The sequence below is a fragment of the Thunnus albacares genome, chromosome 24 (genome assembly GCF_914725855.1).
Source record: "Thunnus albacares chromosome 24, fThuAlb1.1, whole genome shotgun sequence".
NCBI lineage: Eukaryota > Metazoa > Chordata > Actinopteri > Scombriformes > Scombridae > Thunnus > Thunnus albacares.
This window is the reverse complement of record NC_058129.1, coordinates 8831638-8857850: the sequence shown is the minus strand read 5'-3', so window position 1 is coordinate 8857850 and position 26213 is coordinate 8831638. Positions and strand designations below refer to the sequence as shown.

At 42.2% G+C, this 26213-nt stretch overlaps 1 protein-coding gene across 9 annotated transcripts in view; it reads right to left on the bottom strand.

Annotated features, from left to right (window-relative positions):
• pard3ba (par-3 family cell polarity regulator beta a) overlaps positions 1-26213 on the bottom strand; it is a 164951-nt gene that overhangs the window by 55167 nt on the left and 83571 nt on the right. For all 9 annotated transcript variants that reach the window (XM_044345430.1, XM_044345431.1, XM_044345432.1 and 6 more), the window contains 3 exons: positions 25233-25277; positions 8261-8476; positions 7153-7357 (listed from right to left, as the gene is read on the bottom strand). In XM_044345430.1, coding sequence (XP_044201365.1) covers positions 7153-7357; positions 8261-8476; positions 25233-25277 — 466 coding nt within the window. The remainder of the gene's footprint in view (positions 1-7152; positions 7358-8260; positions 8477-25232; positions 25278-26213) is intronic.

The following is a 26213-nucleotide window of genomic DNA, read 5'->3' as shown; positions in this document are numbered from 1 at the left end:
AGCCAAACGGTCCGGTTGAAGAAGGGAGGTGGGTGTAGCCGGAGCATGAAAGACAAGAAACATAAAAGCCTTTCGTGTGAGAAGAGAAGGGGGGGGGGATTTCAAGGGGAAGGCATGAGAGATGTAGTGAGTGAGAGCGACAGAAACGGGAGGGAGGGAGGTGTTGGGAAGGAGAGGCGGAGGCTTGTTGTGACTGCCCCTTTATCAGCTGATATATATGTATGAGGATTTCCTCATCATCTCCGCTGTCAATTTCCCCCATTCCTCTGATATTTGACTGACAGCCTCACATCAACACCAATAAACCAGCACATCATTTCAGGAAAGCTGCCCATTGCGCTGAATGGAGGGTAGAAATAGAGGGAAAAAAGTTAATTTGTTTTTCCGGCGGCTGCTGACGGTGATAGCGCCCTGTGTCTGTTTGCCTCCATGGCAAAGTTGTAAATTAGAATTGTGCCTCAATAGCGAGTACAGGAAGCCGCTTCCGTCGTGCGAAAGCTCATTTTCAACGACGGCGAGCGTACTTGGCAGCTTTTTGTATTTAGGACGGTGGGAGTCTTGCGGTGAGCAAATTGTGCACAAATCTGAATTATGAAAAGAAAAAAAAGAAATAGCTGTCATTTTAAGACCACTTTTTCCTCTGTGAAGAGTGATTCATTGCTTACTGTTAACAGTATTTCAATGTTACGGTACATTTTTAAAGGTTGAGGGTTTTGGTGCATTAGGAATTATAATGGCAGAGATTCATAATGGCTTTAAATAACAGACTGACTTTAATAAAAATTGAGCAGATGGACTCACGCAAAGCAAAACTGATGCAAACTGTGTATTTAAACGTACATCTTTACACACATGCAAACATAAGTAATAGGTGAGAGGTGGTATTAACCCTCAGTGGGATTTGCATGATCGCCGTCTCCATTTCAATCATCCCAACCTTTAGCTAACACATAAAAAAAGCCAACAAATATACTCTGCAAGGCTTTACATTCCCTGGGAACATGTGTTTAAGGCAGCCCTGATTAGTAAGTCATGGCTGTCTGTTGCAAACGTGTCAAGTGTTGCAAAGAAAAGTGATTTGCGGTTTTGCATAAATAATTTATGGAAAGATAAAGAGATGAATAGCGATGAAGTGAGAGAGAGAGCGAGAACGGTTATCCGCCAGAGATAGGTTTGTCCTGTGTGCAAAATGTATGGCCTTATGCATATTTTACAAAAGAGAATACTAACATTAATAAATACTCTCTTCAAGTCTCCACTCCGTATCAGCGCTGCTAACAGCCCTTAAATGCCAGATGAGATGGTGGATCAAAGAAATCCACCTGAAGTGCATTAACCGATGACGGGGTTAGGTAATGCGTCTCCAATTTACCCCCATCACAGCTTAGAGTCACTGTGAAGACGCCCACATAAACATGTCAGAGGGATTTTTTTTTTTTTTGGTATGCCTACCAACACCGCTGACAACCGGCACCCGTTCAAATAGTCGTCTGCATTGATCCTTCGTTCCTTCCTTTCCTTTCTTTGTGTCACGCTGTCAAGCACTGTTCGAGTACTCCATATCGCTATCAAAACAGTGATTAATGCTACAGCCTTTTAAAATCAAATACATTAGCCACTCATCAAGGTCATTCTGGGAAATTCTCTAGTGCACGAGAAATAATAGGTTTTACTTGTTTGTTTGGAATACGCAGAGAGTATTACCGTATCATAAGAAGTGATGACCATTGTGGCTGAAAAGAGAAAGAAAAGAAATTTCTATTTCTAAGGAACATGATGTCATGCGCTTCCCACATTGTTTAATTGGCAGGAGGTTTCTGGGATCTCACAGAGCTCATATTAGAACACTTAATTGTAGAAAATCATGAACTTGTGTGAATCCATGCGGGACGTGAGAGCTCATTTTGTCTAATGTAGCCTGGTTAAATCGATAGTTCGTTCAAGGACAGAGAGAGGCAAATTGGGGGAAAGAAACAGTCAAAAGTACAGTATAGAGGACTGAATAGAGACATTAGAAGACAAGCAGAACAAAGTTATGTAGGAGACGAAGCAAACGACGATGGAGGGAAGGAAGAAAGGAAATAAAGACATTTCGGCACAGACGGAGGAGAAAGGGCTCATCACCAGGCTAAAAAAAAATAAGGGATGGCTCAAGGAAAGGGAACGAGGAGGCGGAGTGCACAATAACAGCAGTAATCCATCAGAAATCATCTTGCAGTGAGGCCCCTCCAGTTTGACAACAAGGCTTTGGTTCTGTAAAGTGCAGCCCACCAGTGACTACCTTTCAACCCTGCACATCCTGCTGCTCTGCGATAGGATAAGAGCGGAACGGACGGCGCTAATTGGCTTGCTTCCCTGTCGGATTTCTTCGGAGCTGCAAACAGTGAAGTGGGGGGGGAGAGGATATATCATGTTGTATGTGGATTTGTAAACAGCGGATCAAGACGCCGGCTTTCATGTCCCTTAAATTGGGTGGAAGGGTGTTGGTGAGCTGTCTCAGTGGGAACGTGTGCTGATAGCGACAGCTAAACATTGATCCTGACTGACTGAGTGACTGACGGGACAGGGGAGACAGGCGGGATGTGTCAGTGCCCAGCAGGGTTGGCGGGGCAGTTGAGCAATGACACACCCAAGGGATTGGTGACAGATGAAGTCGCGTGCGTCTCTAAGCAGAACAGACAACGTAAAAAATACACACGGCGTCACCATGTCGGATGTCACTTGGGAGCCACACTCACTCGATGACACAATCAGAGGGATGTTAGTCACAAGCTATATCCTTCAAACCCTGACCTAATGATTAAGCCGTGTTGGATCAAACTATAATATTTCTAATCCTCGCACAAAAACAACACCGAGTATGAGCTCTAGCAGAAGCTGTATACACATGAATGGATGCCATGATCAACCTCTCAAGGCTGAGAAACTTGTAAAAACATCATTTTGTGGTATGAAGCAGAGGGAACTGTAGCCTTTACTTCTTGGATAAAATAATATTTTTGGCATAGGTTATATTAGAATCAAAAAGTTCAATATAAATATCCTTGTTTGATAAAGACATCTGAAACCCCTGACCAGGTTAACCTCTTTGTTCTACAAGAGTATGCGGATGTGGCAGCGGTGTTGAGAGAAAAAAACAGAGCAGCCCGAGTTCCAGTGTTAGTCTTTCTGCGGTCTGTCAGTGGCGCGGCCCCCGAGGCTACGTTCCAGGCAAAGACTTCCCTGCTGTCTGCTGAATACAAACAAGACAAGCAGTCAACCTCTAGTGAGGAAGGTCTGAAGGGCACTGCCATTTGTCTTGGCTTATTTAGCAATCAGGGAGACGAGATGCGAACGGGGCTTTGAGAACCAGGTGATAAAAAAAAAAAAACAAGAGTAGAAGCTACATCTGAGTAGGCCTGCGCGATATGAGGAAAATCTGTGATGTGCGATAACATTGTTCAATATTGCGATGACGATGTGACTGATAAATAAACAAATATGGAAGTGTGCATATTAGCTATACAGTTGCTATGTCTTTCTGCTTTAACAGGTACACTGCTAGCATAGACCTCAAACAAGCCCACTGAATAAAGGAATGAATTATTTCGAACATGCTTTTGTTGAACAAATTGTACATGAATACCCAACCGAATTAAACAGAACATTAATTTAACATTATAACTAAGAAATTCAAGTTGAATTTCTCCTGCTCCCTTTAAAATACGTTCCTCTAAACTCACCAAAAACATCTCCTACCATACAGTGTTGTAATAAAAAATATCTGGGGGAAAACAACTTAAATAATTAAATAAATATTAATTAAACATGGCAGTTTAAAATAACTCATTTTTCCCATTAAAATCATCAAAGCACTCAACTCTACCCAACAAGGTGCACAGATCTGTACTATGAGGGGGAAAACTGACACAGAGTAGGGCCATTAAATCAAGAGACAATTAGATCAAATCAGGAAAAACATCTACCCCTGAGGGCAAGTTCCATTTCACAAATGTCAATCAATTTTCTAAATGTTAGTTAATAACGTGATGTTTGCATCTGTGAGGGCAGTGTAGCACCCGGACAGTCTACAGTGCACAGACACTACAGTTCAACTGCAAAAAAAAAGGCAGCTGTTCCAAACATTTTTTGATTTAATGACTAAATAATTACCTTTGCCAGACAAACGTTAAGTACTCTGTGAACTTTCTACGCTATCACTCAGAGACTAACGTTAGCAGAGCGGAGCAGAGAACTCCAGCAGTAACAAACCGGTGATTTTTCTTATTCATCGTGTTTCAGGCAGTCTTGCGATGTGTTTATCCTGCCTGTTCATATCACCATGACGATACGATTTATCAGTCAGCACTACATCTGAGGCCATCTCTCTTTTCCAAATAAAATATCCACCAACAACTCTTAAAACATTGATAGACTGATAACTTAGAATAATTCTCATGACCCTTGCACAGAAAATAGCTAAGAATTCATGATGTATTCTTGAAATTCACTTTGTATAATTTGATGGTAGTCTTAATGTACAAACACAGTACAAAACATCAAAAAATTGGCATCCCTCCAATTAAGGAAGCTAAAGCTTTCATTCACATCACACAAACTTCACCAGCACATGGAGTTGGCCCAGTTATCATGCTACTGGAGATGCTCAAATGTCCATTTTCACATCTGAATTATAGCATCTTGATTGTAGGCCAGTTAGAGTAATCTCTGAGGACAGTTTTACAAGGGTAATGTCAGAGTAAATACTACTGTATGGGTGTCAGGACATTTGGCTCTTTCAACTATCATAAAAACCATGCTAGTGCTGCACAAGTCTGAGTTAATTCTTTGATTGAACACTTTCATTAACACTCTTTAAAACCAGACCACTTGTGCTATGAGCTATGAATTAATGCCCTTCATATAAAGAGGACCACTTATGGATTTAGCAAAAAACAAATGTTCCCACAACAAATATGTGATTGCCAGAGGTCACCTTATACCCAGCTGTTTGCAACGCGCTGCCGCCAAAAACAACTTGTTCTTCAAATACTGGCGCAGCTAAACTAAATATTTATGGCCGCTGAAAGGACAGGGCCCACTTCCAGCATTTGTTGTGCTAGCTGCTGTTGCGCACACTTTCATTGCAGAGGTAAATTGAGGTCACATGTTTATAATTTGCCCTTTTCCTAATGCTGCCATTGGAGTAAAATAACATTTGAGAGCGGCAATTAGATTGAACCATGCAATACTCCAGCAAATTAAGTCATATTTCAAGTTCAATAACGATCAAGTCGGCCAGATAAAGGCCAGAGAGAGAGAGAGAGAGAGAGAGAGAGAGAGAGAGAGAGAGAGAGAGAGAGAGAGAGAGAGAGAGAGAGAGAGAGAGAGAGAGAGAGAGAGAGAGAGAGAGAGAGAGAGAGAGAGAGAGAGAGAGAGAGAGAGAGAGAGAGAGAGAGAGAGAGAGAGAGAGAGAGAGAGAGAGAGGGGCTAGTCTGTGGTGCAACAATCTGGAAGCTTTTTACAATGCTCGGCTCTATTGTTGAGTCAGAAAAGCACTCTGCTTCAGTGTTTCGATGAACAGTGGGCTGGTTGTGAGTGTATCTGACTATTGTGGTCAATTCAATTCAAAGGCTGAATTTACGAATGAGAAAGTGAAGAAGGGGTGTGTGTGTGTGTGTGTGTGTGTGTGTGTAAGATGTTCCAGGATTCAAAACTTCTTTATCTTATTTAGTTAGAAGGTGCTTGTTTTTGTTTATATGGATATTTTTCATTTTTATTATTCATGACATTAGCCCACTAAAGTCCAGTGGCAACACACAAAGCTCCTATAATGGCCTACATGATCATCAGTGAGAGTCAAGGGGTTATTTTTCCACAAGATGACATTTTTTAACTTTGAAACCCACTATGCTGTTAACCTGTATGTATCTGTGTACAACGATGCACAAAAAAAGTCAACTGACAACATGAGTTTCTAATTGTCGAGTGCTTGACAGATGATTCTAAACATCACGTTTTAAAGGAAGCTCTAACAAAGACATTTCTTTGATCATAACACAAGTAAGTAACCCTTCCACAGTCAGAGTGGGCATGACCGAGAAACAGAGACTCATAGACAGGAACGTGGAAAGAGGTTGTAAAAAGAAAGAAGAGAGAAACAAAGATCAACAGAGCAATGAGAAATGAGAGATAAAAGAAAATGTTAATGCCTGTGAAGTAGAAAATGCTGCTATAAAAGCTTGACAAGATCTCAGCAGACAAAAAAAAAAAAAGCAACACTACAGTATGTGAACGTGATGTTAGGTAGGGTTTTCTCTCACCTACAACCCTGCTCACATGTGTTACTCTGTGCAACTCTAGTTCTAGTGCGTGTCCTTCATCTTGCCCTTCTCTCCACCGCCGGCCTAACCGTGTGAACATCTCTTCCATTACTGCCCTTGACACTGTGGCCGATTGGATTCTTATCTGCCATCTGTAGGCCGACGTTCGGGCTGCGCTATCTCTCGCCACAGCCTAATTGAATCTCTAGTGTTGGAAGTGCGGTGATACACTGACCACACCGTGTCACTGCCAATAGATAAGCGTCGCTGTTGGGAGGATTGGACCGCCACAATCACGATGGGGACACGTTGATAAAGGGGTGACAATCTGGTTGGGTCGGAGATAATGGATACCCTCCATTACTGGGAAGGTTGTCTTCATATCTAATAACCCAATATCCCATAATCCTGCTGTGCTCAGTAGGTAATTTGTTGAAACTTAACCAAGTGAAAGTAGGACAGGGGAGCTGCTGTTTTCTCCTTCGATTTCTACATTAAACCTAAATTTTCTTGTTTACTGACAGGATGCATCTGATGTTTAGTTTCCCCTCAACGCTTCAAAAATCTTTACGTGGTTCTGAGTGTGATCTAAAACCAGCTGATCAGACCTGAACCTGAAAATATGTGCTAGAACCAGATGGAAAAGTAAAATAACGGGTAGCAATTTTCCTCTGGGAAGCGAAAAGCAAAAGCAATCACTGTCTTGTTGTTGCACTGGAGTAAAGCAGTAGTGATGAAACACAAGCCTCATTACCTGCTCTGTTTTAGCTCACATTTTTCTTGTTAATCAGGTGACCTTTTCAATTTAGAGAACCAATCACAAAGAGTCACCATATTCAGATCTCCGTACCTTAAGAGGGCAAATCCTTTCTTTTTGGTCTTCTTCTCCAGATCCTCTGCAGAATCATCTGTTTTCTTCTTTCCTTTGCTCTTCTTCTCTTTCTTCTTCCCTTTGGTTTTCTTCTTCTTCTTCCCGTCGTCGGCGTCCAGGCCCTGGCGTGAGGAGCCGCTGGCCGGCGTTTCGTGACCCGAGCTCTGCTCTGACAGGTCGTCGTCTGAGGAGCGTGAAACAGCAGATGCAGCTGGAATACTGTACATACTCAAACGCAGCTGTGTGCTTTACATTTATTATTGAATTTAATATTTAATTTAATATGCATGTATGTGCTACTGTGCTGTTGAGACACCTGTTCAGTTGGACATTTATTATGCAGCCTCCCGGTGCAGGAGCCGCTCAAGAGTTTCTACAGCTGGATGTGTTCTACCAGCAGTCTTATCCACTTACCAACATCGAATTTTAGTAGTTAAAGTTATTCAAATTTTTGGTTTAATGTTTTATTTAAAGTATCAGATACCAAGTGAGCTGTTAAATGTCAAAAAAACTAATGTTGCCTCCAAACTGAATACTTTTAATTCCGCTCCAAATGCAGTGAAAGTATGACTTTTCTCATCTAATAGAGCGGTAGATGGTGTAATTTTTCACACTCAAACATCATTAGTCAAAATTCAATCATTTCAGCTAACATGGAGGATGTAATTTCCCTCGCACACTCAACATTACATGTCTGTGGGTCTACAAGGTAGAGCTTTAAAAAATATGCTGCTGTAAGATATAAAGTTGTTCTTCTTAAATTGCTGAGTGGATAAAATCATGTAGCATTTCATTAAGGTACTTAGGCTAAGCACTGTCCCTTGGCAGGCCTCGGGCTCTTCTTGAGTGCCAGTGTGTTGTAAAGCCTAAGGGGATGTGCATTGGCGATGTAGAGTCTAATTTAAAATGAATACATTGTCAAGGAAATATATTATAGCAACAGTGACAGACACACATTAAAAAGGAACTTTTTTAAACAGTTTTGTTTCTTTCTTGTTGGCAGTTCTACAGATCACAATTGGACATCTCTTGTAAAAGTGTAACGTCCCTGAACCTGATATAAAAATGCTAAAATGATTGGTCTTACCATCTTCTGAAGGTCCATCATAGGACTTGTCGATTGCGGTCCTGAAACTCTGATTGCATCCCCGCCCTCGTACCATGTGTGGCCGAGGACGGTGGAAGGGCACCTGGGCTTGGATGTGGCTCTGCCTGGCCTCCGACACGGCCGTTTGGAGGCTCTCCAGGGAGCTGGACTTCCTGAGGCCCAGGGTCGGGCCCAGCGCTCCATCAGCTGAAGGCTCTGAGAGACAAAAGAGACAAGAGCGGGCGGGAGGAGGCCGATGAGCGAGGAGGTGGACGGATGTAAAAGAGTGTATGAGAGGGAGGGAGCCTGGTTGATGGAGGAGGAGGGAGTTTTACTGCTAAATGAGAATGCAGCCAATGATAAAATGAGACTGAATGATTTGAAATGTTAAAACGGCTCTTGGCATGGTGACCATAAGCTTTTAGTAATATTTAGCCTACTGCTTACAAAACATTTAACCTGTGCTCATTTACTATCATCTACTAATATTTCCTTATTTACAAGGCATTTGCATTTAACTTTTTAAAATCTTAATGCTCCCTGAAATCGAATTTAGGTTAAGATCAGATTAAATAAAGCTTACAGGAGAGGAAGGGAGAGCTGGGACAACAAATTTAGGATGAATTAGGAGAGGGTGCACTGGAATAATTACATACTTTGTCCATTTGTGCCAGATTGATTAACTAATAGTTAATTGAAGAGCATCAGGTGCACAATAACAGACTTCCTGAATATTTTCCAAGATGGTGCCTGTGTACACAGAGTAACTAGTCATACTTTGAGAAAGACTTTTAGAAGACTGATGGATGTTTTTGGATGGTTATCCCACTAAATGACCCTGACTTACAGTGGTATTGTCCCCCCTTTTTTTGCTGTTCTTCTTCCCCTATTTATGTTTACTGTGTGTCTAGTTTACAGCATTTTGTTTGGTCTTTAATTATAATGAATTTGATGTAATTCCTTTATCTTGCTGTCATTTTCTACACCTTGAAATCCATAAACAGATGGAGGGAAAAGAGCCCTAAATATTGCAAATGAAAACTCTGAAACTACAAATGAAAACTATAAAAGAAAAAACAAATATTTGAAGGTATTTTGTCAAATCATGTTTATTTAAACAGGATTAAAGATTAAAGAGAATGTTAATTTAAAATGTGGATAAATCATATGGAGTTGAATGATAGACTTTTTCAGTGGTTATATGGAAATAAATAATACATTTCTAAATTAATTCAAAACTTACATACTGCAATCTTAATATATATAATATATTAAAGGCCTGACATTTTTGAAGGCTTACATGTTGATTATGTCTGCATTTCAAACTTTGCATAGTCAGTACAGTATAAGACCTAAGATATAACCTGAGCAATCAGCATCAGCTCACACACTTTCCTCCTAATGGATATAGCTTTTTGGAATAGACCGAAAAAAAATTTAAAAACCAGAAATTTGATGCTATGCAGATGCAAAGTAGTGATGTAGAGGGAAGCAGAGGAGAGAGAGGGTAAAAAAAACAGGTTTGACAGAAATGAGGAGAAATTCAGAGTCCTATAGGAGGAACGTAAAGGAGGAGGAAAAGAAACGATGAACGAGGTGAAATGCTACAGGGATAGGTGAGGAGCGGCACTATGGGAAGTGACAGGCTCATGCATAAGCAAGGGAGAGAGGGGGGAATAAATGAACTGCCATCATACAGTGCTCAGGTATGGCCTCCAACTGGAGAGGGGAAGAAAGGGGGAGATGGAGGAGCGGGAGAGCGATGAAGGCCACAGCTGATTCAGCAGGGGGAGGAGGCACCGGGAAAAAGGGTGAAGGCTGGGAGGATTTGAAGATATATTGAGCTGCAAGAAAATAGAAAAAAAAAAGTGAGACAAAAGAGAGTAAATGTCATGCAGTTGCTGAAAAAGTAGAGGCCACCCTACAGGCTGAGTGAGAAACTGAAGGACAAGTGACCAAGAGGGGTCAAGGAAACACCTTCTCAACCTGGAAACCCATCCCAGCTGTGTATCACAATGAAATAGTGACAACTACTCTTCAAAGAAGTTACAGACAGGATGCAAGTAGCGTTTTTTTTTTTTCCCCTTCTAAAAACTTTCCTGTAGGGATGACTTTCTCGCACCATGGCACTCACTGCTTAAGACATTTTTTTTTTTTTTTTGTCATTTCAGAGGCTTCAAAGCGCAGAAGTAGAGCGGGGAAAAGGGGAAGTGAAACTGAAGCGGGCGATAGAGTCGAAGGAGGGGGAAAAGTAAGCGGAGCGTTGCTGCCTTTTAAGTCCTAAATTGACTTTCTGAGAGGAAGTGGGATTTATGGGGAATAAGGGGTTATAAATAGAGAGGGGGGGAGCGCTCAGGAATAAAACGCTCAATTTGAGAGGCAGGATTTGTGTCACAAATGTAATTACGGCTGTCCAGCTCGCAGCCTGATAGAATTAAGCTCCTTGCCAGTGCACTGCTGTACTCTACAGAGAAGCTGTGTGTGTGTGTGTGTGTTGTGTGTGTGTGTGTGTGTGTGTGTGAGAGCATGGGCACGTGTGTGTGAATACTACAAAATGTGAGGATTTGGGTCCAAGTGAAAAAAAAAAAAAATTAAAAGTCATGATACTGCCTGTATGAGATAGTGGTGTGTGTCCTTGACCGCCTCAGATGAAATAGGAGAAGAAGTAAAGTATGAGCACAATTCACTTTTGCTACAGTGTGTGTTTCTGTGTGTGCGTGTGTGTGTGTGTGTGTGGCTGTGAGTTCACTCATTCCATGCATGTCAGGCGGTTGAGGCTGGAGGTAAATGAATAATGAGGGTTTAATAGGATGGATGAGCGGGGGAGAGGTGGCTATCATCGCCAGCTCGATCCAATGGAGGGTGAAATCAGCGTTTATCACATATCGCTGCCTGCTGTGCCAGCAGATGCTCTCACGGATCCGTTCGCATCATGTCTGCCTGATTGCCACTGATTCAAGCTGGTGCACATATTTGACAAACAGCCTAACAGCCAAACAGGCCAGGACGATGGGCAATGTCCTTCACAGCTGTAACGCTACTCCATCCAAGATCAAGCAAAAATGTCACATCCTCGCTTCCTGTTTTGCTACTTTTTTTAATCTCGCTGTAGCGAGCGGCGGAGCGGGAGGAGTCGTTTTAAGTGTCGAGCTTCTTTTAGGTAGTCGAGTCGAGTTTCGAATGTTTCATGAGGGGAACGATTGTGACATTTGCACCAAGTTGAACCTTCCTCAACATCAACATGCTGGGCAACTTCGAAGCCTTTGAGTTGCGGTGGGCGATGCCAGCATGTTTTCCGAGGTTCAGTTCACAATAAATGGCGTCCTATCGCGTCTCCAGTGTTGGAGTCTATATGTGTGAATGAGACATCACGAGTCTCATGGGTATTTAGAGCAATTTGCCACACAAAACAAAGGGGGGAAAAAATAAGACTTCTAGAGCCTCTTTCACACATAGTTCCTGGTAAATTACCGGGATAACCTTTCAGGCACCTCTAGTGATTTTCACTATTCACACATGCAGAATAGATGGGGGCAAGGGATAGCCCAGCAGATGCCAACCGCCATGAAACTCAACAGAAGAAGGAGGACAAGGCTGATGTAGGTACCAGATGTGCTCAGCCTGATAAAGCTATAGTTTGCCCTGTCTTGACAGAAGAAAACCATTTTGTGTCTCTAGCATTCAAATCTCAAAACAACTGTCTCTTAATACAGTATCATAATTAAGAGTCTCTCCTAGAACCATGTATTCAGCCCAAACCGTCACAGTACATGTGAAAGTGTCTTTTATTAGAGGGAGGTAACCCCGCTTCCATTAACACAGCAGAAATGTCACTAGGTCTTGAAGTGAGCAGTACAGATTTCCCTGAATATCGATCCCTGCACACATTCACACATGACCCCATGCAGGAAATGCTGAACAAAGTTGATTTAAACTGATGACTATAATGTAAATCTAATATATAGTGTGCTTAAAGGATCTGGGAGACTCCGGTGTTTCTGTTTAGGAACCTTGAGGATATTATTAAAAGAAAACTTTCAAAAGCGGTGATTTACAGAGGAAAAATACTTTCTATAAAACAATACTTATTCAGCTTGTGATTGACAAGTAACTTTGGGGAAATTCAGTGCAGGAACAAACTTAATGCTAAAGAATGTTGCTGAAAACAAAGAACCTGCCAATTACCACTCAAAAACAGTGCTTGCATTCCACACTAAACACACAAACACTTTAAAGTATCTACCAACATCCACTCAAAAAGCACACACCTGTTTGTATATTGCAGACGCCCAGCAACAACACACGCATGCCAGTATCCATCTACTTACAGTAAATACCTAACACACAAAAACACACTCACCTGTCTCTATGTGATATGTATATTGTGACTTCTGTAGAGGCTGACTGCTGTCATGTCTGTATTGAGCAGACAGCAGTGAAGTCTTTGCCTGGAACGTAGCCTCTGGGTTCTGCTGTGCTGACAGGCCCTGCATGGACTAACACTGCTCCGTGATTTGTATTTTAAAAAGTGGCAGTGACACACCTGCCACCTGTGACTGAGGCAAACTGATGCAGCTTTGGTTAAGTACACGTTTACCATATGTCACGGGGGTCAAACTCCATCTGAGTGATATTTTGCGTGAATAATTTAAAGGATCAGTGTGTAGGATTAAGTGACACCTAGTGGTGAGGTTGCAGAACGCAACCAACTGAATATCCCTCCCCTCAACCCCTCCCTTTCAAGCATGTAGGAGAGCCTACAGCGGCTGCGAAACTCGCGAAAAACGTGAAAGGCCCTCTCTAGAGCCAGTGTTTGGTTTGTCTGTTCTGGGCTACTGTAGAAACATGGCGGTGCAACATGGCGGGCTCCTGCACCCTATGTAGATATAAAGGGCTCATTCTAAGGTAACAAAAAACACAACAATTCTTATTTTCAGGTGCTTATACACTAATGAAAACATACTTATGGATATTATATTCCATTCCTGCCAATAGATGCCCCTAAATCTTACACACTGGTCCTTTAAAAATGATAATTGCAGTCTAATGCTAAAAGTTTGCAAACACTATCAATTCTGAATAAAAGTTGTCTGCACACAACTCTCTACTTATTTCACCCAGTGAACACATAAATGAATTAAAAAGGTCCACATTAAAGGCTTTGCCAGACTGTGTGCGTGGTGCAAATTTAATACACTATTCAGACTTATGCACTGATGCACATATATCGTCTTTTTAAAAATTTGACATTGTTGTTTTGGTCACCATCTACAAACAAGCAGTCTCTCTCTCTCTCTCTCTCTCTCTCTCTCACACACACACACACACACCAACATAAACCCCGGCACATTGCTGAACCCTCCCACAGTGTCTCAGCAGGGTCTTAACACTTACCTATCAACTGGACTACAATGTGCTCCACAGCAAGCAGCTTTGCAGCACACTGGCTGAAAGGTTGCCACGGTTACAAGAAAGTGCCCCCTCCATCAAAACTGCTGGGGGTGGTGGCACGGAGAAGGTGTGTGTGTGTGTGTGTGTGTGTGTGTGTGTGTGAGAGAGAGGGGTGACAGTGAGTTACCAAGGATACACTTTAGACCAGGGACGTCATGCAAGCCAAAATTCTGGGGGGCCACAATTAGAGCGGGGGACGTGGGGGAAATAATGAGAAAATAATGACGCAATTTTCTGCAACTTAACATATATTCAAAGACTTTGGGGGGATTATTTTAAAACTTCACTGAATCTGTTTTCGTAGCTCAGTAATCTCCCACTTTATATTAGAGTAAATACTGTGTATGTATTTAGAGATTTTCATGTCAATTATTTGTGTTGTTATTGAAAATGACACTCACTTATTCACTCACTTATACACCAGCGTCTACACTACTGCCACTTTTCTTGAAAAAAAAAAAAAAAAAAAAAATCTAAATCTTGTCTGCGTCACCCAAAAATTTTAAGGGGCATTAATTCACATAAAAAAGCCTATATCCACAATGCAAATCAATTTAGAGAACATAGGTAATAAAGCCATAGATGAAAGGAACCTGCCGACATGGTAATAGCTGTATTTTTAACACAATGTACAGGAAGCAGCATGAGTGCAGATGAGACTGTGCTGACATCACAGCAGTGTCTGCTCCATTGCCAATAAAAGCTCAGACTGAGCAGTAGTAACCTATTTTCCTCGACACTTTTGATAAGTGTTGCTTGACAGAAATTATGTATTTTTAACAGAAAAAAAAAGTGCCGCTTGACACTTTCCTTTCATGTACGCACCTGGAGAACTTTGTTATGTTGTGGACACCGTCGTATTTTGTCACGCAGTGTGATCGAGTATCGTTACTAACATCACCAACATCATTTTGCTTATCATTTTTCCTTATTTCACATTTTGGTCTTTAACTTTAGATCATTTGTAACGTCTTTGTTTAATTAGTCCCAGTTGGAATGATATAATGGTACTACGGTAAACAAGCTGTGTAACAAGTTGGCTGGGAGATAGCTTCTGGTTACCATAGAGATGACTGAAACCTTTTGTGACTCTTGAATTTCTGTTGAGCGACACTCATCAAAAAGTGTTGAGCAAACAGATTGAGGGATGGCTACTAATTTTAGCTGGTACTAGCCAACTATCTTGCAAAGCAAACTATGCCTATATTTCTCGAGTGTAATTAAGTGTGTTCAACTATTTGCATTTCATTCTCACATGTTTGAAAAAGGGATTGATGCTCTACTAACTACTCCAAACCGATTTCATCCTGCAATTTTTGGAAGAAACCAGTACCGTAGGAAAGGAGGTGTGTGACTTTTTGAGGTATGATCTATGACAATTAGAAGAATCTAACAATATAAAATAAAAAAGAGTAATAAAGTTTTTGCTTTGACCAACAGTGAAAAGGGGCTCATTGCTCCTGGCTGTAGCTCTTTAAATGGGGTACAGAGACCACATACACACATGCCTCCATGATCACAAAGATGCACACACACACACAACAATGCACAAATCTATGCTTATAGAGACACACATGTAAGAAACAGATGCACACACACACACTTTCCATCTAGGATCCAATCTCAGAGCCGGCTAATAAAACCCACAGCCGTTGTTCTAGACACCAGTAAAACAGGCCCTGACCTCCACACCACTATAAAAACCCATGACACACACACACACAGACACACTACACACCTGTAAAAGACAGCCTGCTCTCAGTGCTGCTCAATAAAGGTTATTGAATTAAATTCTGTAGAAGCCTTAGATCATACTTGTGAGCAACAGAAAGGCCCCTTCCTATTTACAGTGTTTCCATAAAAGTTATCTAATTTGGAGCCTTGAAAGTTATTGAATTACAACAGATAGTAACAATTTCATCTCAATAAATGTTTATGAATGGATTTGAATGGTTTAAACTACACAAAGAAATGAACAGAGCAAAAAAAAAAAGTTCTCTCAACAGTCCGTGTTTCACCTTAGATGAAATGTCTTGAATACAGGCTTTTAAACATTTATTAGAGCAAACCTATGATGACATGTGAGAAGTTTAAAGAGTGCCTGTTAGTTCCAACAGATCACATAAATGTGTTAAAAAAAGATACAGGTCAATTTTTAAAAAGGCTGAGTCATGTCATAAAACAGCTGGGCATTGTTGTTTTGAGCAAACACTACTCAAACAGGAGTAAATAGTGCATTTTTTGGGGACTATTTGCAGCAGTGGATGAATACACATTTGTTTGTGCTAGTGAGTATTTGCAACAACAGGATGGTATATGTGGGATTCTCTCAAAATAAAATACAATGCCCATGTTCATGGTATTAAAGGAACATGTTTAGATTGTTTTTGGACAATAATGCAGCAGTATGTCGACAGAGGAATAAGATGCATCAGGCTTTTGCTAAACAGGCGGCTGTCATTAATGCTCTGTCTTCATATTCTAAGTATTTTCTAATCATAAGACAAACCCAGCCTCATACTGTATCGCTCCAGGCAACTGTCCAGCCACTCAAAGCAAATCCAATTCATGTTATGGCCAATCAAAACTCCACTCCAATTAAAAACCTGTCCAATCATTACCCACCCCTTCATCACTCTTTGAATGCACTCAGCTATATCAGAGGATGGAGGATGGAGCTGGATGGAGGCGCTGCTCTGGCAGTAATTGTGTTTAGCTGTTTAGATGTATGAGAGAATGGGGACATATGGGCTGTGTGTATTCAGCCTCCAACTAGATGAATGGCTTTAATAACCAGAGGGGACTTAAAAGGCCATTTCATAATTACTGCTTACCTCTACTGGATTACAGCAGCATAGCGGGGGTGGCAGAGTATGGATGAGAGTTGGAGCGAACTGCGTGGAGTGGGACATGTGCCATTTGTAAATGCATGGCAGATAAAAGGGCTTGTGCAATGAGGGAGAACTGTAGTGTATAAATTGAGACACACACCTTTGTAATGCTATACTGGCGAAGACCTTCACTGACTATTAAACCATCCACCTAACTTTAACACCAGGATTATACGACATGTCGTTTTTGGCTTTCCAGATGGTCATATGGTCCTGCCATGACTTAGCTTAGAGAAATATCCATCTACACAATGAACCCTCATCACATCATAGCAATCATAGACCTGCAAGACGTCCAAATGGCCATTTAACACACCATAGATATTGTAAAACTTCGCAAAAGTAGGAAAAACAAACTAACAAAGTAGTCTTTCTGTTGTTGTCTTGTGAAATGTGTTATATTAAAGATCTTATCAGGCAGAAAATATTGGACTTGGTCTGAAACTGAGCCATGGAAAACCTACACAAACCAGATATGCATAAATAAATTTAAAAAAAATAAAAGTCCAGATCCTAAATGGTCACAAGGACATCCAGAGACACAGTGTCTTACACCAAAAATTAGCAGCAGCATGACGCTTCACTAATTAATCAGCAGCCACGGTCAAAAAGAGATGTAACACATGTAATTTTTCCGGCACTTCACAGTTTTCACTTTGTCTCACTTCAGAAAACAGATTGTTGGGGACGTCCCGGTGGCTTAAGTCAAAGACGTCGACCTTATAATTGTAACCTCCCCACTACGAGCCTGGCTGGTAATCTTTGTTGTGTGTCATCTTCTCCCTCTCTCCTCTCATTTCCTGTCTTGTTTAGAAGCACCATGCGATCAGAGCTCATATTAACACACAGACCAAAGACCCGCTGCAATGCAATAGGACCCTAATCAACCCAATTACACTGACCTGACTATGCTAGATGCAGAACTGGCCGTCTTCCACCATAAAACACATGGGATAAAAGGACTAACTCTTGTGCCCGATGTCCCACATCTGTTGTTCCATTTTCACGCAGATATCTTACAGTCTGATCGTGGTTTTAACGTGATTCTAATTCTAAATTTACTGATGAAAAGTGAAGTTTTCATTCATCACTTTATTCGTACAAACACAGTTGGTCCTTACGAGAATAGAAATACGAGACACACGCACACACACAGACAGACAGATGGGCCTTGCAGACACAGAATGATCCATCAATCCAAATCATCGCAACATGGTGACTTTCCACTTAAATCAACAATGACAAGCCGGATGCAAAGAACTGAGAGAGGCAGGGAGGAAGAGAGAGGGAGAGAGAGGGGGAAAGAGAGAGAGAGAGAGAGAGAGGTAAGGAGGGAATGACAGTGAGAGGCAGAGTTACGCAGCGCCCAAACAAAGAGTGTGAATATAAAGCTTCGGCGCTGGCAGGATGCCGGCTGGTTTTAAAGTCTCATTGTGCAGAGAGGAGATGACGGGGACTAATGGGCCCACAGAGTGATGGCACCGGTGGCTGTGCTGAAGGGTTAGCTGTTAGCAAAACATCTAAACATCCAGGCAATCAGAAAACACAACACATGGAAAGAAACACACTGAAAGACTGGGGAAAAAAAAACATACAAACAAAAATGTATAACTAACAAGTACTGGAGATGTGTGTGAGGTTAAGTATTGCAGTATAACCCTCTCCACAGCCCTGTATAGTGTGTGTGTGTGTGTGCTGGATGAGCTCCCAGGTGTGTTGTAAGAGGGCAGTCAGCTGCCAGGGGAGATGTTAGACTCTAAGGGAGAGAAATGGAGGGATGAATGAAGGGATATCTGTCCATTACTCTTCAGGCTGTCTGTGGGGTGTGTACAAACGCTTATGCACACACACACACACACACACACACACACACACACACACACACACACACAGACAGAGGCACTAAAAGATGCTGGGCTAGGGCTGACTCGGTAGAGGAAACTCCACGGCTGGAGCATGTTCACCATAATCACATAAGGCTGGAACAGATACAGCTGCAGAGGATGGAGAGAGAGAGAGAGAGAGAGAGGAAGAGAAAAGGAGTGAGAGAGAGAGGGCTGAAGATAACAGAGAGTGAATAAAAAAGGATCAGCCTGTTGAGAGAAAGAGAATCCAAGTGATCATAAAGAGAAAATTGGATGTAAGAGAGGAAGAGAGAGAAAGGGAAGGAAGAGAGAGACGAAGGTTTGGGATTGAGAGGATACTAAAAATGGGGATGAGCCTGGCGACAGAGAGCAGGAGACGGAGAATAATCAGGAGAGAAGCGATTGGGGGGGGGGAAGCGGGAAAGAACGAGAGTGGTGGTGAAGATGAAAGTGGGAAAAAAAAGAGAAAAAAAAAACCCAACTAAAAGCTCTATTGAAGATGGAGACTCCTAAGACTGGAGAATCAAGAGAGAAGAAAGAGAGAGAGAGAGGGACACATCTTGAGTAAGTGACAGAGGGAAAGATGGAGCGAGAGGAAAGAGAGAGAGAGAGGAGTGAAGCGCTCTAGCCAGAGAGAAAAAGGGTTTTAGCCAGATTAAAGAAGCCAGGCAGGCCTCTTAAGACCATCCGCCTAATGAAATATGTCAAAGCCCATAAAGAAACACTGAGGCCATTTAAGAAAGGGGGGGGGGGGGGCGGCAGAGGGAGGGGATAGCGCAGGAACCTAGGCAAATACACTGCATCAGCAAAAATGAAAAACACGCAAAAGCCCTGTCAATACGCATTAGCTGAGACGTCAACAGGAGAGGGGATGAAAAACAAGACGAGAGGAATGCTGCGGCGGAGAAATGGATCGCTTTATTTATCATGGGCCATAAGGGTTACTGGTGCTGATCAGAAATGCCAGGAAAATCATAGTGGGATAGGAGGGGAGGGGGTTGTGGTGGTGGTGGTGGTGGTGGAAGGGGGGGGGTATCAGGAAGAAGAGGAGGAGGGCGGAGGTGAAGCCACTTGTGGGAATGCTGAGTGTGGGGGATTTGAGGTCAGCAACGGTGCTCGGGACATTTGTATTCCGCCGGCAACGGGCTTAGCTGGCTGTTGCAGGTGGGTTTAAGAGATCGGTGTGTGTGTGTGTGTGTGCGTGCATGCGTGTGTGTGTGTCTTTTAATAAAGACACACAGTAAAAAAAAAAAAAAAAAAGGGCGCTGGGGCTGTCTCCCAGCATCAGAACTAAAATGCTGGTCATGGTTCGTACAGTGTGTTTTAAATGAGATGCAATGTGTCTACATCGCTGAACCCCGCAATTAAAATAATGACTTCTCCAACCCAGCTACAGTAGAGCTGGTCAACTGAGCATGCACACTCTCTGTCAGCAACACTCTGATTTATATTCATACTGGAGCAGGCCAGAACAACCTCCAGTGTTGGCCGCTGAGAAGCAATGCTGGAGCAGTTATATCTGACTCAGTGGAAATTTACTGCTCCCATATCTAAACCTATCACAGCACAAACTGTTCCACATACACAAGTCAACTTAGGGACTGGTGCATACGAGCTACAATAACTTTGCAAGCAATCTTTTCTGTCGTTATCTGTCATCTATCTTGTCGATTTCACACACTCTTTTTTACAGCCATTTATTTTCTATTATTTAATGGCATACTCAAAACATAATGCCAATCATGACATCATGCTTCAAATCTTTGTTGTCAAGCTTTCATTGCTGCTATGCTTCTTTTCCACTGTGATGTCTTTCGATTTTCTGTTTTTAAGTCTGAATTTAGGAAGCCCGTTTCACACATGGAATACATAACATTGCTAGGTTCATCTGTGCTATGTTACTCATTGTGCATGTGTGAGGGGCGCGCATGCTATGTAAGAGAAAAACGGATGCTGCTGTTGTTATTGGCGTTGAGTACAAGTTTCAGTAGTCTTCATATATACAGTTGTCGTTGTAATTATTGAACCAACATTGGTAGCAGAGGATGGCAGCTGGCAATTACAAAGTTCAGCCAGCGTTCAACAAAATGAAGTCTTATGAAAGTTGGAAAAATGAGGTTGAAATTTGGGGACTGGTTAGCAACCTGGAGAAGAAGAAGCAGGCCTTGGCGGTTGCCTTATTGCTAATGGGAAGAGCAAGGGACCATGCACTGGAAATCGCTGCAGAGGATTTGAACAACGATGAGGGAATGACTACACTTCTGAACATGAAGCCAGCCTTTAAGAGAATCTTTGGCAATATTTCGGCACAGAAAGGTGCTGGTGAACTGCAAGTGAGTGGAGATGCTGTGGACTCTGCCCACTACACACGATTTACCGGCAAGTGAGAAAGTGGGTCAAGTTTGCAAATTCAGATGGCTGTTCAGGGCACGAATCAACACGACAAATATGGGAGAAGAACAAGATGTACAGTCTGCCAAAGCAGATAGCACTGGGCAAAGTATTGTCCACACAAAAATAAACATGCAAAATTGACAGAAGAAGAGAGATTGACCATTGTTGTTGAAGAATGGAACATTACTTTGTTGTCAAAAGAATGATTGTCTGACAGAGATCTTCATGGTGGAGTTTTTAGGATCAGCTGTGATTAACACAGCTTGCACTAGAATGGTATACGGAGAAAAAAGGCTTGATCATTACATAAGTGGACTAACAGAGGGAGTTATTGAAAATGAAGGACATAAAGAGTGCAAGACCATTGAAGTTTGGCAATGGGAGAGTTGTTCATTCTACAAAGAAGGAAAAAATTCCAGCCATGATATGACAGACTAGATGTCAAATTGAAACAGAACTTATCCCAGCAGATATCCCATTGCTTTTAAGCAAAACTGCACTGGAAAGGCATAATTAAACTCACTGAAATCCTGATGAAAATGAAGAGAGACAACAGATGTGACTGGAAAACAGGCCTAGACTAGGCCCTGATGGCAAAGAACTATATGCACAATACCTATGGCTACAATCCCTACCACCTAGTGCTCGGACAGAACCCAAATCTGCCTTCAGTTCTCACTGATAAGCAGAGACGATCCAAAGAGCCCTTCGTAAACAGCTGCAGCCCATTGATGACTGATACGAAACAGGGGACAAAGTCTACTACAAGCAGGTGGATTTGTACAGAGGTCCAGGTGTGGTCATCGGCCAGATGGTGCGGTGATATTTATTAGGCATGGGGGCACCTACGTTCCGGTACATGAATCCAGGCTTCGAAAGGTAAATGGCCCACAAGCAATTCTGGGAAAAAGGGACAATCATACCATGTTACCAAAGGCTGGACTAAATGAGAATAACTATAACACATCTACAAATGATGAATCCCTTGGTGTTGAGGATAACAGTGAGCCCCCTCACACATCAGTAAAGCCTAGAGGGGGGTAATCATGGTCAATCTGACGCAACACAGACACACTCATTCACTGCTTGTGAAGACCTTAGGCTGAAAACTGGACAAGTAGTTACATACACAGATAGTAGAAGTGGCCAAGCACACACTGTAAAAATCCTCTGCCGGGCAGGAAAGGCCACTGAAACACACAAAAACTGGTACAATTTGCAGTACACTGAGCCTGTTGTTCTGACACATCAGGGTCAGTTGACCTAGGACAAGTAGACAGTCTTCAAGTGGTTCTGTCTGTGCATGCCGAGTTATGCGCTGACTGCCATGAAGATGACATACTGTGAATGATGATGCCTTTTCGCCTGCCAAACACAGTGAACTCAGCAAATGGAAAAAGAACAATGTGTTGAAAGAGGTGAAAGATGAAGGCCAGAAATGCATCTCTATGAGGTGGGTATGCACACTCAAGGAGACACCTGATGGTGGTGTACCTAAAGCTAGATTAGTTGAAATTAACGCTAAGGAGCTCCCAAAAGACTCATCGACATGTGCCTCAGAGTCTCAAAAAATGATCATGGCTGTTGTATATCAAAAGAAATGGCAGCTGAAGTCCATGGACATTAAAGCAGCTTTTTAACAAGGTAAAGAGTTAAACCGAAATGTCTACATCCAGCCTCCCTAAGAAGCTCAGAGCAAAGGAACCCTATGGAAGTTGAAGTAGTGTGTTTGTGTCCTTGCAGATGCTTTTTTGTATTGGTATAACATAGTGAAAGACACTATACAGCAGTTGGGAGCGACTGTGTCAAAAGTTGATCCAGTAGTGTTCTACTGGCTGGATGACTCTTGCAACGTGATGGGAGTCCTTGCTTGCCATGTGGATGAATTCATCTGAGGTGGTTCAGAAACGTTCTCCACAACAGTCACCCCTCACTTGAAAGCTGCTTTTCAAGATGGATGTGAAGAATACAACAGTGTCAGCTACATTGGCATGGAGGTCGACTCTTTGGAGGATGAGATACAGGTGCAACAAAGTATACACACAGATCAGCCAAATATTGTGGGTGGCAAGACAGAGTGTGACATATCCATCCTAGCATCCAGCACAAAGCATGCTAGTATTCAGACCTTGCACTGTGCAAACAAATTTATCAGAAAATTAAAATCAGAATAGGTGACCTTGAGGTTTCAGTGCTTGGGAAAAGACAGCTCCCTGAAACTGGTGGTGTTCAGTGATTCCTCTATGGGAAACCTTCCAGACCGAGGCACTCGAGACGGACACCTGATCATGCTGATTGGAGAGAAAAGAGTCAAAGAGGATCAGGAGAGTTGTCCGAAGCACTTTAGCAGGAGCGACTTTGGCACTCGGAGATGGCATTGACAGTGCAGTTTTCTTAGCTGCACTCTACTCAGAGCTTACCACAGGTGATTGCACACATAACAATTTGCCCAATGTGTGTGTAACAGACAATCACTCTTTTCTTGATGCTGTCAAGTCCACCAAATCAGTCACGGGGAAGAGACTCCGCCTCAAAATCAGCAGTGTCAAGAAGATCATCCACTCTGGGACCATGCAGCAGATCATGTGATGAGCCACCAAGGAGCAGCTTGCTGACTGCTTGACAAAGAAAGGGTCATCTGTACATGTTCTGCTGAGGGCTCTCAGCTCTCAGTGAAGGGTGTGACGACTTCAAGGCTAAATGGACTAGACAACAAATACCTTTCTACCATCAACCTCTAGTCATTAAAGCTGCAGCTTTAAACATGTTTATCTGTTAAAGGTTTGAAAAAAGGACATGTTTGCTTCTTTTTCCTGTTCTTTACTTGAAATATAAACTTCTCAAATACATCCCTACATGTTCAAGCCTGAATCCAACCCAAAATATGAGTGGACATCACAAACAACCTGTGGAACAACCTTAGCAACTACCTTAGCAACCAAGGTTACAGAACGGACAGCCATTTGTGGGCATACACAAACAATTCTGACATCATCACAAGGAGAAAATAGAAGTAACTTTCCAAACAGAGTGTTCAGAGCAGGCTGAAGCCCTGGCTTTTGACTTGATGGGAGCATTTTTACATACGTTCACCTCAGGTTTTGGAACGTTGACTATGTTCTACATAGACATCTGACACTATAACAGTAATCACAAAAAGCATGTTATGTCACGTTTAAAGCGATGGCTTTTTCTCATTCAGACACTCATTAGGTAAGATATACCTTGCGGGAAAGGACACAGCGCTTGCGTGATATTTGGCATATTTGTGCAGTAGAGGGAGCAGTGATGTGAAAGTGACAATATCGAGGAAGAAGAAGAAGAGTGTTCTCTGTCCTTTCACAGGCTGTGTCAGTGATGGATTTTTAAAACCGCCATTTTGACGCTGAAGCCTTAATTAATGACCATCTTGAGCCCGAGGGATGCTGTCACAGTGAATCCTCTAATATATTTTCTCATCATTTTCATCAGTCAACATTGTTAGAGAGCAAATTCTGCTGCCTGTTTTATAATGTCTGACAGTGCACGAGCAGATAATGACAGGACGTTAAGCTGGATCCCTGTTTGCTCACATGTATGTAAAGCATTTTACTTGATAGTTATTCATCCATCCATGGGATTGGCGTGAATGAAAATTGAAAATATATCTCATGGAAGTGTTATGGAAATGTTACCAGGGACTGTAAAAGTGACTTAGGTGCTCATTCAGACATGACACTGATATGTTAAACTGCCAACACATTTGCATAACAAGGTAAAAGTCTTAAGTACCTCCTAGTTTTGGTTAATTCTAAATGAACAGTTGTTCCTGCAATCAGAAATGTAAAATGTCACAATTCTTGAGAATGAAGTGGATATAAAGCAGTTTGAAATACAACAGTATAATATTACTCAGTAAAACAAAACAGTAAAACTGACTTTATATTTTCCCTTTAACCAGACTTCTCTCAAATAAAACAAGGCAGAACTGAGCACAGAGAAATAACTGAGGCGGAAGCCATTGTAATGCAATACGGCTGCTGTCAGCTGGGTGAGGATTGAACACTGTGGGCCTGCTGACCTGGATGGCTATAAAGCAGCCAGAGCTTAGACACTAAGTGCTTCACAACTCAGCTTTGTCAGCCAGGGAGTGGAAGGAGAGGGCAGGCAAAAAAAAAGAGAATGTTTGAGAATAGATAGCAAAGAAAGAGAGAAAATGAGAATCTTCACACACAAGGTTAATTTGTTTTCGTGTGTAGAGAGGCTTAACTGTTGCAACTGCGCGTGGCAACGAGGGAGAGAAACAGAGAAATTGGCGGGTCAGAAACAAAATAAGAAGAGCGTTTTCTCTGAGTGTATGCATGTGTGTTTAAGATTATATCAAACACTCACCGTCTCTCTGCCCGACCAATGATCCCACGTTGCTCTCATCCGCCACTAAAACACAAAAACCACACAGTAAATACCACATATTATTACGAGCCACACATACTGAGATACAGAGCGGCGTATAAATCACTTCAGTGCTGCTTTGTGGATGATTATACTAGTATCTACTAGCGCTGGTACCTAAATGACTCCCTGCAGAAGTATCAAAAGGAGGAGGGTTAGTGAGAGACGAAATGACACAGACGGAGGGAGGAAATGAAAAAGGAGCAGAGAAAGAGAGATATTGTGATTGTGAGAGAAAATGAGAACAGATAGAGGTGAGACAATGAGAGAAATAATAAAGTGAAGAAAAGGAAAACAAGAAGAAAACCCGCACGTCGTCGCCACCCCACCCACCGCCGCCTAATCTAACTAAACAGGACTGCGGTCGGCCAGCGGCAGCCGCCACAGGCAGTGCACGCCATGGGATACAATAATAGGTTTTCATTACGCTGCTATTTCTCTTAAATAATCCTTTTCATTTTTTATGAGGTCAATTTTCCCGGCGGACAGATGGGTTGGGGGGAGAGAGAAAATGAGAGGAAAGGAGAATATTGGAGAAAGAGAGGAGGCTGATAAACTGATAAACAGTGGGGAGAGGGAGCAAGAAGTGACAGATGCGGGGTGATAGGGTCTGTCACAAAAACAAAAGGTTACAAATAAAAACACAATCAGCGAAAGCAAACCTGAAATGAAAAGAGGCTGTTTCATAAAATCCTGCACAGGCACATCTGTAGCAACAAAGACAAATAAATAGAAATACCATTTTTTTGTGCACATGTGCCAGATAAAATAAAAATGAAATACTTTCAAAGTTTGGGGGGGGAAAAAAAACTATTCCAGGCTACGTGACCCTGCCAGATACTGAAAAGCTTCCTTTTCTGTGGAGGAAAGATAAAAGTCTGCATGGCCAGCAGCCAAGTTTGTCTCCTTGTGCCACAGTAG